At 37.0% G+C, this 12,963-nt stretch overlaps 1 protein-coding gene across 3 annotated transcripts; it reads right to left on the bottom strand.

The window, feature by feature from the left end:
• Window positions 1-6,378: 6,378 nt before the first annotated feature.
• nek12 (NIMA-related kinase 12) lies at window positions 6,379-12,865 on the bottom strand. 3 transcript variants are annotated; one of them, XM_056768857.1, is made up of 5 exons: window positions 12,487-12,865; window positions 11,171-12,376; window positions 8,233-8,436; window positions 7,966-8,149; window positions 6,379-7,778 (listed from the first exon to the last, which is right to left on the bottom strand). In XM_056768857.1, the coding sequence occupies exons 2-4, from the start codon at window positions 12,291-12,293 to the stop codon at window positions 7,992-7,994; spliced, it is 1,485 nt and encodes a 494-aa protein (XP_056624835.1). In that variant the 5' UTR covers window positions 12,294-12,376; window positions 12,487-12,865; the 3' UTR covers window positions 6,379-7,778; window positions 7,966-7,991. The 3 variants fall into 3 exon arrangements, with proteins under 3 accessions (XP_056624835.1, XP_056624836.1, XP_056624834.1); XM_056768858.1 differs by having other exon boundaries at window positions 6,379-7,775; XM_056768856.1 differs by having other exon boundaries at window positions 6,379-8,149.
• Window positions 12,866-12,963: the final 98 nt, after the last annotated feature.

The following is a 12,963-nucleotide window of genomic DNA, read 5'->3' as shown; positions in this document are numbered from 1 at the left end:
TGTATTGGCTCCCTGTAACTTTTCCTGAGGTAATGTGTCAAGTGAAATGTACTGTTGTGTTACTCTATATGAAAATCTAAAGAAATGGTGCTGAGATTAAAGAAGCCTAGTGACCTGAGGATAATCCTCATTTTATGCGATGTCAAAATCCATTTATTTATTTTTTAGTGCAGGTTCGACGCATGCATGTGTAGTTTGAAACCTACGTTGTGAGACTTCAGAGGTAAGACAATGTTTTTATTGATTTACCCCAATAGGATTATATCAAATGTCCAGTGTATAAAATGTTGCGCCATCTAGTGGTGAGGTTGTGAATTTGTCCAAAATGTCGTCACGTTTTCGCGTATTTACAGGAGATAAAGTATTTACAAAACGTGCTCTATATAAACACGCTTTATGAATTCCGTTTAAGAAGTGTATGTAGATAGAAATAGCTTTATTATCTAAGGTAATAAAACAGAACACTTCATTATGTAAGATCTTTATAAACCTCTGAAGACATAGTTATTTATATTATATTGCATTTTTGTCGATGGATCCTTCAAAAAATGACACACAGAACCTTTAAATCAGTGTATTTGTTGCATGAATGCTGGACGTGTCACAATGCCGTCCTACTCTCTTCTAAGGATGTGACTGTCATTCCGAGCACCAGCCCATGGTTCTTCCCAAACTCTATTTTGAAGTTTCTTCATCATGATTCATATCTGTCTTCCGGCAATGAAACAATAAAACAGTGTTTGACAGAGAAAGAGTGGCAAAAAGTGGTTGACCTGACTTCATGCCCTGAAGATGACTTGTTCTTTTCACCAAATGAGAGCAGCTTATTTCCCAGCCTCATGCTGTTGGCCTGTGCACTCCCAAAAAGGACAAGAACCCTTCAAGCATTCACAATTAGCTGAAGCTGACAACTCCACTATAAGAAATGCAGACTTCTCTGGTTTAAACCCTCAAGATTTTTTTTCTAAATACATCATTTTAGCACCACAGACTGCATCCAAGTAGCAGTGCAGGTTGGGCTCGATCTCAAAAAGCAGAGAATCTGAATTCAGCTCTTCACGTTTGATTCAGTAATTAGCTATTGAAACGGCTTTTAAAGGTTGAGCTTGCAGAGATTAAAAAAGTGTAAGGGTTCTCGCATGGATGACGTTGTAAAAGGTTATTTGTTAAAAGTGTCTGTCTGCTTTCCTCCCTGTCATGATTATTCAAGAGAGGACCCATTTGAGAGATTGGGCTGAAAAGGTTATGGGCATTCATTCCCAGGCAGATTAAAGACGCCTGCCATCATCACCCTTGGTTGTTCGATAATGGCAAATTAAACATGAAGGAATGAACTTCTGCCTTCTAGACATTTCCTTTTGCCATTGTCTTCCACATACTTCATTAATAGAAAAGAGAGAATTTATTGCCATTCACAGGTTGTTATGGTAGGTAGTGCACAGTATATTTTAGATTACAATCTCAGAAAGGAAAGCACAATTGTCTATTTCTTCTTCTTCTTTAAATATTATTGGACAGTTGGGTTTTGTTTTTAAAAAAGTGTTTTATATTTTTGGTTGTAAGTATCTTTGGGAAAATAAAATAGAAGTTGTACTGTTGCCAAAAATGGCTATTATACTTTCTCTTGAAGGACAAAGTGTTATTTTTTTATCTATTTAAGGCGCTAGTTGAATCCCAAATAAGGCTGAAATATATCTTTTCTATACATAAATGGTGTGTCAATAATAGTCTGCTGGTGTATAAAGATGAACAGTTATTTTTTAATTCGTAAATAACATTTATTTATTTTTCTTATTTTTTTCTTGTATGGTTGTATTAGGTGAAATATCGTTTCATTACTGATTAAATAGATTATTAAACCTCAAACCTCTTTCTTTCTTTTCAGATCCTCCATGTTGACATAACTGCTTATTTTCGAACTCTACTGTTACCACACCTCTAACCCTACCTGATAAAAAGGATTGATGAATTAATGAATATTTAATTGTTCCTCCATACTACTACTTAATCATATAAGTATAAGAAATAAAACAGTTTATTAAACAGGCTTTAGAAATTGTGAAATGACTGTTGAAGGGGCAGAATTCAGTTAAGCACGTTGATAACCCCATAGTTCAATTCTATTGGTAAAATATTGAATACTCTACGAAAAATGCACTTATTAAAACTAAATACAAGCTTTAGTAAAAAGATTTTACCTCCACCGATACAACATTTTTTGAACACAAGACTCTGTCATATCCACGATTATGTATAATCACACGCACAAATGAGATTAGAAACTTCATCTGTAGTAAAGGGCTGCTATGATAACATACACTTGAGGAATGTGATGCTGTTTTCCTCCATAAACACACATTTCTAAACCTCTAAATGTCAGGCCACTGTAATGAGAGCTTTTCTGGGAATTATGAGAAAACCGAAAAGGTTACTAACAAACTCCAATGATCCTTCTGTTAGTAAGATGCCTGAACTAAAAACTGATGGATCCCAAAATTGCACACTTGAGTGGACCAAATCCCAATTTAACTTTCCTCACATTTTTTGATATGTTTAGTTAGTGTACAATTCAATTCATAAACGTTTTTTAATAAAACCCAGTGGTTTTGAAACAAGGAATAAAACAAATAACAGAAAAACACAATGTTAAAATAGATTTAATATAGATTTTAGTGTTTGAATTATATTAAAAGTTTATAAATATAAACTGACAAAGACAATAAATAATGCTGTTTACAATATCATGAATAACAATGAAGACACCTGTTAAGTTAAAAAGGTTTTCTTATATTGTAGAGACATCATCTCATTTTGTTTGTTCATTTTGCTACTTGACCAATGATACTTTGCGAAAAAAGGATTATGGACTGTTGCAGAATGAGAACAAGTGCTATAGTATTGGACTCCCTAGAAACTGGATTATAGGATCTGAGGAAGTAAAATTGATCTTGCTCCCTCTGCATCCAGTAATCTTGCCCAGGTGGCCTTTAAACACTTTGTCTATAATGTAACTGTCATTCAAGGACAAAATCCTGTCACTGAATGAAACCAGATCTACTGGAACATCCCATTCAAACAATGACTAAATATATCAATTTCAATGATAATATCCACATAACCCCTCGTGTGGTAGAGTTTTACCACATCATAGGCGAGATCGTGAGATACGTACATTCTGAAATCAATTACATAAAGTTGAAAATGACTTTCTGCCGGTTTCATCTGAGAAGCAGACCCCTTTCACATCTTGACTGGTCGTTGGATAATCCTCTGAGGAGCACACTACAAACTCCACAAGTGCACTCTATTGAAACTGATCATTTACAAGGACATCTACAATAGCTCTTATTAAACGCCCCACTGCAACGGAAGGATATGGAACCAGAACTCACACCTCAAGGTCTCCTTCATGTCAGGTAATAAAGTGAAATTATGTGCCATGACATCGCTTTCTAACATGTAATTGCTTTCGACCTGCTCTCATCGTTTGTGATTAATGTGTCATGCAGGGTGAGGCGTTGAAAGGAAATGTGAACGTTGTTCTCTATTAGCTTAAAGTCTGTGCAGTACTTAAAAAACTTCCCACTTTACTTTTTCATGGTGTCAGATCATCACATTAGTTAAAGAGATCAAGAATTTGTCTAATATGAGCAGTTTTCTTTTGTGTGTTTCTAGATTCTTATTCTGCAGAGTATTTTATTGGACTTGAGCTTGAAGAGAACAATTTTAGATTTTAAATGTGTATATCTGCTAAATGCCTATTTTTCAACTTTTAAGAGTACACTGTAAAAAACTGTAATTTTACAGATTCTTTTAAATATTCTGGAATTTTTGAAATTCAGTGAAAATATATTTTTTACAGTTTTTTTTACAGTGCTATAAATAACCTCAAAGCTAACAAACAGAGAAAAGCCACAATACTATTATATTCCAAATGTTTCGTGTATATTATTGAGTTTTTCAAAGACGTATCAAATAAACATACACAGGGCTGCCAGGTCCACAGTTTTATACACCACACTTTTTGTTGCAATGGGTTATTTTTTATTCCAGGGCTTGAAGGTGGATATATTTTATACATCATCTGTCATTCTTAAGGGGAAGATCAAGTTGAAAACAGCTAAAAACAACATGAAAACAATGTGTATTTATGATTACTGCTATATTTCTTCAAGAAGAAATTGTGTGCAATGCACAGTGACTGTAATACATTAAAGTATTTAAAATAAGCATGTATTTTAGATGTGTGAGTAACACATTTTGAGTTTTGGTATTTGGGAAAGCTTTCATTGGTCTTCGGGCTGATTTTGTTATGCAGATCTGTCAACCCTGTCTATATGTTACATGTGAACTCTCCTAAAGCAATTTGGACAGCTGTTGTCATAGATATTTTTATCCTCCCATAAGCTCAACATTGTGAGATCAGATAAAGTTCTCTTCAGGAAAATTCTCTTTCATGCACAGTCCTTTATGAGTTAGATGTACTTTGCAGTGCTGTTTTGGGTAACTCTGGTCCCGGGTTAGAATAGGCCTGCTTTTCACGGCGAGATGTTTTGTGATCTGTGCTGTCTCTGGAGAGGTAGCCCGAGCGGGTTAGAGTGCAGGATACTGTCACCATCTTCCACTTTACTCCTCTAATGCCTACCGGTCCCCAGTCAGCCCGTTTCACACGAAACAATATAGAGCATCAATATTTAAGACCCAGACATAAAGAATGAAACAGACATTAAAGTTGACCTGGAGGCTTTTATTGTTTGTAGTGTTCTTTGCTCAGAAGAAAGACAGAACTTTAATGCAGTGAGCTTCAGCCTTTGTGCAGTGTTTTTGATGTTTGTTTTTCTCCTTACTTCCTTCCTATGATCTGGAATAAATATATCTGGTTGCTGGAACTAATATATTTCCAGAAAAAAAAATGGAATTTGATAAAAATGAAAAAATCTGCTTTCAATAGAACACACATGGGAGCTGTATGATGATGTATGTTATCTTACTGCAATGTTGGCCAGACATGTGCTATCTATTAAAGGTCAGGGGAAACATGTTAGCCTGAGTTTCCTCTCATTTACTTTACTCTACTTCAATTCTCACTGGAATATCATGCTTGATAAAAAAGGTTTTGGCTTTGAAAAACTCAGTCAGCTATGAATACAGTCCATTCACTAGCCCACCTAATTCCCAGAAAAATAATAACACGACTAGTCACAAAAATGACAAAGGTTTTTATAACTATTGTAGAAAATAAATCACATTAATATACCATCAAAAATATATAATCCTCAGTCAGTTTCTGCTTTTAAATCACATTAATATACCATCAAAAATATATAATGCTCAGTCAGTTTCTGCTTTTAAATTTTTTTATTCTGTTAAAGAGTATGCAACATGAGATTTCATGCAGTGTGTAATGTTGGCATGTTTGAAAGTAAGCAGTCTGCCAAGTTATAAATCCGAAGGTGAAAGAATATCAAAGTTATTGGCCTGGAATAAAGGGAGTCGACTCTGATCATGAAGACGAGTCGTCCCTACTCCGATTCACAAACTGTCGCGGATTTACGTCACCACATATAGTGCCCGACTACGTTTTGCTAGCACTGCCCACGAAAACTTCCCTCTTCTTCCCCAAACACTGTAGCTCGTGAGCCTCATTCACAGTAGACCAATCACATCAGACTAGGCTAGAGGAAAGAAGGGGATTAGACAGATGAATCGCACAACGAACCATTTGAGAGTCAGTCAAGAAGTAAGATATGAATAACTGCCTATTATCACGAAATAATAGTGTTTTTACACCTTCTCGGTACATAAACTTGTTATTGGACACTCCATAAACCAAAGTAGGACCTTAAAAATTCCTAGTTCAAACCTATACAAATTCTGTCTTAATTTAGTCACCTCAAATTGTTCCAAATATGTATAAAATGTATTTGTTCTGATGAACACAGAGAAAGATATTTAGACGAATGCTTGTTTCCAAACAGTTTTTGGCCACAATTGACCACCATAGTAGGAAAATCTACAATAGTCAAAAGTGCCCCAGAACTGTTTGCTTTTCTACATTCTTCAAAATATCTTCTTTTGTGTTCAACAGAACAAAGAATTTTATACAGATTAAATGATGACAGAATTTTATTTATTTATTTTTTGGGTGAACTATATTTCTTTAAATAAACTTCTATTCACTATTAATGTGCCAAGTCATAAAAAATAATGAGAACATTAGTGATTGTCACAAATATGTCTTTTTTGCCAACACGACTTTGAGCTTGTGATTAAAGCACTGATTAAAAATACAACAAGAGATAAGTAAAAAAAAGCATTTGTCACATTTCTTATTTATTTTTCTTCAAAGCAAATGCATAAAAGAAACTCATCCTTACATACAGAATCTTTATCAGATTCTAACCTCATTTCAAAATGATTTTCAAACAATAAAAGTAAAAAGAAAGGCACATAAGAGCTGAAGGCTGGTGCACTCATGCACAGATCGATCAATAATGCATCAAACTTCAGCACAAAGTCCCAAACATGCGACGAGTATTTCCAGTCACTAGCTTTTGTATGGATGAAATATTGACAGGCTTTATTGAACAAGCTATAGAGGCCTCAGACCTGCCTGTGACTACCCTGATCTCTCATACATTCATCCACATGCAGAGCCAGATAAATAAAGAAACACACGAGACGATCCATCAGGCTTATGGAAATTTGTTAAAGCTCTATCCTGAATGATGAATCCTCAAAAAAGGTTTTACTCTCTTCTACCAGAACATTACCTGGATGAAGGGATTGAATTTAAATGTATAATGTTTAGTGACAACCTTTATGTCTTGAGTTCAAGTGAAGTACAGATTTTTAGGTTTGTAGCTTTAGGAATTTTACATCTGTTTATTCCACTCTATCTGCAGTATAAAAACATCAAATTTTATACCTTAGACCAGTTGGGTTTCTGGAGTTGGATTTATAAAGAAATTTATTTTCCATAATTACACCATAGAAGTTTGATAAAAAGGGAAAATGTGGCACATTTAAGACTGACCCAATTTTCTGTGAGTATTTGTTTCAAATTTACATTGATATTTCAACAGAACGTGGATACTATAACCAGATTGATTTTGCCAACTGTTTTCTGTGGAAAGATCTGCCCTGTGAGTAGCGAGTATTGTTACTATTTTCTGTAATGGGGCAGAGCTGTTGCCCCTAGCTACAGTTTCCTTTGTTTCCATTGACAATTTACTGGATAAGTGATGCTTCAGTACAAATGATGCATGATGAATACTAAACACTTTTGTCTGGCAGACTATGAACATCATAATGGAAATATAATATAAGGATCATGTTTGCAGATATGCATGGCGGTTTCTAAATCAAGATGGCCAATTTCCTATTGGAATAATCTGGACAGAGGCAAAACCTGTGGAATAGAACTGCAGCTGTGTCTCATAAGACTTCGGGTTTCTGTTTTACATTTGAATGCAAGACTAACACCACAGTAGGAAATTCAGCCCATGACGATAATTTTTCAACTGTTCCCACACTTACAAGCATTGTTTAATGGATATGTTGAGAGAATGAATGGAAAATAATGAAACGGACCGGGTTAGTATCTTTTCAAATGCAGCTGAATGGGTAGAGTTGATATAATAACTGTATTTAATATTTTGTGATTTAAAGAAGCAGAAGTTCTTACATCAGTCCTTATGGTGATGTGATGCTGATAGAATATAGGAATTGGGTCATTTTCTGAACAGTCTCATTCTCTGACTGTAGAGTGACACCTACTGGTAATACAAAAAACATTTAGACAAAGTGCCTACACATACGCATACATTAAAATCCTTACTTTAGTTATTTTATAGAGTTGGGATACATCTATAACAGCAATCTATTGTTTTATAATCCCAGGTACATTCTGTGTGTTTAAATATATTACTATTTGTTTTTTGTTTTTAATAATCAATACATTACAATTCTAGCATTATCTGAGGTGTGACTCAGCATGTAGTTTCTTGGTCAAAATTGAATATAAGATAGCAGGTCTCCAGATGGTCCGTCCCGATCCTGTGCTGAAACCGTGGCTGTAGATCCTCAGGTGTAAGGCCATTCATAAAGTGTTCACTCATTTCCTCATAAACTGAGACTCCAACATCTTCTGTAATTCCAGTAAAGAGAACAGGCTGTTTATATGTATAAAAAAATTACACACATGAAAAAAACTTATTTCTGTGTGTTTACCCATGTATTTCTCTCTCAACATTTTCATTGTGACTGAGAAGCCTTCAGCATCTTTGAGCTCCGGCAGTTCCACATCTAAACAGTCATTTTCTGAGACATAATTCATGATTTCGATGGCAGAGTTCACAACTTCAGCCACGTCATCCTCCTCTGCTTCTTCAAAGTCATCCGGATAGTCAGAATTGTCCTCATCATTTGACAAAACTATCAAAAGAGAATGAATTTTACTTAAACGTATACAGAATCAACTTAACATTGTTGCTTTGAAGACATATTCAGAGATGTAAAAAGTAATACCTAGTTGAACTATATCAAATACTTTACTAAATTTACATTTACGCATTTGGCAGACGCTTTTTTGCAAAGCGACTTACATTGCATTATACTATACATTTTTATTTCTAAGTATGTGTGATCCTTGGGATCGAACCCTTGACCTTTGAGTAGTGCGTTGCTCTAACCACCTGAGCTACAGGAAAAATAATGATTATATATTATTAATTTGATATATATTATTATAGACAGGGGCGCCGAATAGGGGGGAAAAGTTGGGACAATTCCAAGAAAATTAGGTAAAAATGAATATAAAATGATTAAACCATCATCATTCAGTATATATATTTATATAATAATAAAATTAATGATTTATTTGCTTTTGGCAGTAAAAGTTAAAAATCCCCATTGACCAAAAAGTAAACATCCATATTGACCGACCACGCAGCATGAAATGGTTAGTTGCAGTCAGTAGATGCGCCAGAACTACAGTGACCACAATGTTGCCTAGTAACGTTAAATCAAAATCTGGTTTTCAAAAATGGAAAGAGAGAAAAGAGAGAGGAAAGACAAAGGAAAGTGTGTCAAACTATAAACCAGTTTTTAACCAAGAAAGGTGGGTAGCCTGTAGTCTGTGAGTGGTATTAACCTGTTGGCTTATTGTCCATAGTGAAATAAGCTAGCTAGCAACAGACTACTGTTAGCCTACCTTTAATTACCATTTAATCAGTGCAGGGAAACGTTTAGCACTATAATAACCCTGGTGTGGAAATTCAATTTTACTTGTCCACTTTATTTTCTTATTGGCATATATGTGCTCCTAAATAAAAAAAATCTGCTCATTTTATTGTTTTGAGGGGATGATGTTAATTTATTTTGATTGAAACGGAATAAAACCATATTTATAAACATTGCGCTTTTGAACTGTTCTTATATCTTCTCATTTTATATAACATAAAGACATATAATGGGTTAATCTATGGCAATGTACATTAAGCAGTCCCTAACCTATTAAAACAACAAACAATAGTTTAAAATGCATTTCCCCGTCCAGCACATGCATCCTGCTTAACAAGAGCGATGTATTCTACATCTCCACGTTTTGTGGCATGCAGTGGGTGAACATTCCATCAACGTTTTAGCCCTGTTTTTGATAGTATCAACAACACAAAATCTCTGAGCAGCTGCTCTCAAGACGCCATTCTGAATGATCTGACGTAGTTCCGGTAAAATTCCTGCTTTTCTTCTACTCCCTTCGGAGTTACAGAACGATTTAGTTTTTGCGCCCCCTGTCGTTTCAAAGAATATCTCAACGGTGAACGCGTCAAGAATAAACGTCTCGTCCGTTTAGGGAGTTGGCCGTGGACAGCGGAGGCTCGCGAAGTGGAGCCAGGCTCGTGTATAAACAGGCCTTTAGGTGTCTGGGCATCCAGCACGCTGAAGCAGCGTTCGTTGACACATCTTGCCCGCACTGCGGGCAGATTGTCATACAGAAGTTGCGGTCACGGGTGGCTGTCTTCCTACGGGAACCAGCCACCATTTCGTCTGCTACCCGGGCTGTGACATTGGTGGCTACGGCCTCGAGGTCCGCCTGTGTTAGCGCCGTTAGTGATGTGGGGACCTCTGCGAGCGTAAACCCGCCAGCCAAAACCCACCCGCCAAAACTGCGCCTGCAGCGCATCCCTAATTAAGGAAGTTGCGGTGTAAACCCGAGCCGGACGGCCTCTCGCCAGCAGAGAGCTAAGGCCTCCGTCCGTGAAAGGTTACCGGTCAGGGCTGTACCCATCTTTCTCCAAGAAAGCTCTGGAACCCCCCGACCACCACACTGGAAGGTGACAGTTTTGCGAAAGCATCGAGCTGACACACCCAGGCCTGTTACCGTCACATCGCTAGAGATTGTGACGCGATACAGCGTTGTGGCGTTTTCCATAGGCAACCCCATCTGTCGTTCTCGACACAACGTTGAGAGACCGACAGAAAGGGAACGTCTTGGTTACGTCTGTAACCTCAGTTCCCTGATGGAGGGAATGAGACGTTGTGTCCCTTATGCCACAAACACATATCGTATTCTGCTGCAGTCATGAGAGGCTCTCAGGCTCTGAAGAACAAAAGGTAAATGAATGCAGCATGCCGGATTCATTTTATACCGGACATCCGGGGGCGGAGATTGGCATGCAAATTTCATTCGACAAATTTCATTGGCCTTTTCTATAGTAGTCAGAGTTGATTGGTTCTTAAAGGCGAACCCCATCTGTCGTTCTCGACACAACGTCTCTTTCCCTCCATCAGGGAACTGAGGTTACATACGTAACCAAGACGTTATGTAAAGCTTATGATGGGACAGCTAGGTCCTAGAGATGTGGTGACAACAGCTGCCCAGAGGGGGCCTAATTTGTTTTTTTGTCATGGGGCCAAAAATTCCTGGCGGCGCCTCTGATTATACATATTTATATAAGTGAAAATATAATGTTAATTGTGCTGAAATGGATCAAATCAATAGTAGATGTTTACACTTATAAACTTCACAATGTTCCCAATATCCTAATTAGGACTAAATAACATTATGTTAATATATTTAAATGTTGAAGATATTGTGCTTTTTGTTAGAATGAATGACTGATTAAATTGTTAATTGATTTGGTTAGTTGTTTAACTACATACATACCACTAGACACCTCAATCGCCTCTTCAAGTACATTTGCTAGGTTGGACACATTGTCCCTCGAAACACTCTCAGAGGATGAAAAGCTATCATCTTCATCAAAGTCCTCTGAATAATCAGACTCTGTTTCTTCATGGACGACTTCATCATCAGCACTGTGTGATGCTTTATCTTCATTCTCTGTTCCCTGTGTCATGTCAGAGACAGCAAAGAAACCGTCTGTTCCGCTTTCCATGGATGACTTTGCGTTATTACATCCTTCTTTTGTTTGATGTCTGGATTCAGCATTAACCTTTGTAAGTTCCTTATGATGCGCGATGAAGTTTCCCAGATGTTCTTGCGCATAAGCCAGGCTAAGAATCCTGCTTGCACTTGGTCTGTTCTCTGGAACCAAGGACAGCATTTTATCAATTAAAGCATGCATGTCATCTGAATACCTCTCTGGGACCTTGGTGTACTCCCCTTTCATGATCCTGTAAAACAGACTGAGGAGATTTTTAGCTTCAAAAGCGGGTTTAAGGGCGCAGAGTTCATACAGCAGACAGCCAAGCGCCCATATGTCAGATTTGATGCTGTATGGAACATCTTGACAGAGTTCAGGACTCAGATAAGAGGGGGTTCCCACACAGGTAGAGGCCATGTCAAGCGTGTGGTTCATAATCTTTGATATTCCAAAATCTCCAAGCTTGATCACACCTCTCTTGGTCAACAGCACATTGGAAGGCTTGAGATCTCTGTGAAGGATTTTTGCATTGTGAATGTAACAAACAGCCATGACGACTTGCACAAACCAGCGCATGATCTTGCATTCTGCAAAGTATCCCCCGTTCTTTTTCTCTTTGATGTGGTCATCAAGTGTTCCACCGTCACAATAATCCATAACAATGTAAATATGGTCATTCGTTGAGTCAAAGAAGGTGTCAATCCATGATATAATATGAGGGTGCTTCATGCTCCTCAGAATTTCCGCCTCCTGCAGCACGACATCTTTGCTCTTTGTTTTTCGAGAGCTGTCCACGTTAATTTTCTTGACAGCATATAAGTTATTTGTATCCACATGTTTCATCAACAACACGACACCTGCTCCTCCTCTGCCAAGAGTGAGCACTTTGTCATAATTCTCCATGTTTTAAATTTACAGACCTTCTTTATTAATCCATTGTTGCCGCTTTATGATCATGGCCACATGTCTGCTAGATAAGGAGACACCTGAAACACCGGAGAATTAAACACTAGACATAGTTTTGTGCTAAATAAGATGCCTAAAACAAATATAAGCATGTTTTCGAAAACAAACGTCTTTCATATATGTTTTTTACCTTTTGAGTCATGATGCGTTATTAAAACACGCCACATATCTGTCAAGTCAGGAACAGACAACAGAAAGCAGCTGTGTTGTCGTGTTGCCATGCAACGGCTTCATCGACATACCGGAATCCCTTTGGTTTTGACTTTAGCTGCCTAAAATCAAATGTTTTATTTTATGAAAAATGAATGTATATTAATGTAAGATCTAAAACAGACTAATAATGTTTCAGTGGTTTTATACTATATTTAAAAAGATAGGATAGACGGAGGGTCTGCGGCGCTATGTTGTTCACGAACATCCTCATTGCGTGGAATTGCGCAGAAATGCCTTAACTGACAAGCTTGCTGTATAATTGTTTAACACGCATGCACTCACAAACAGTGGAAAATTGATCATTGATCTTAAAACATCATCATATCTTCTGTTTATCATCATGCATTTTAACCGATAAGAGCTAAAGTGAAAACCATTTTAAACCCCCCCATAA

The sequence above is a fragment of the Triplophysa dalaica genome, chromosome 16, assembly GCF_015846415.1.
Source record: "Triplophysa dalaica isolate WHDGS20190420 chromosome 16, ASM1584641v1, whole genome shotgun sequence".
In the NCBI taxonomy this organism is placed as follows: domain Eukaryota; kingdom Metazoa; phylum Chordata; class Actinopteri; order Cypriniformes; family Nemacheilidae; genus Triplophysa; species Triplophysa dalaica.
The sequence above is the reverse complement of the archived record's forward strand: the minus strand, read 5'-3'. Positions and strand labels throughout refer to the sequence as shown.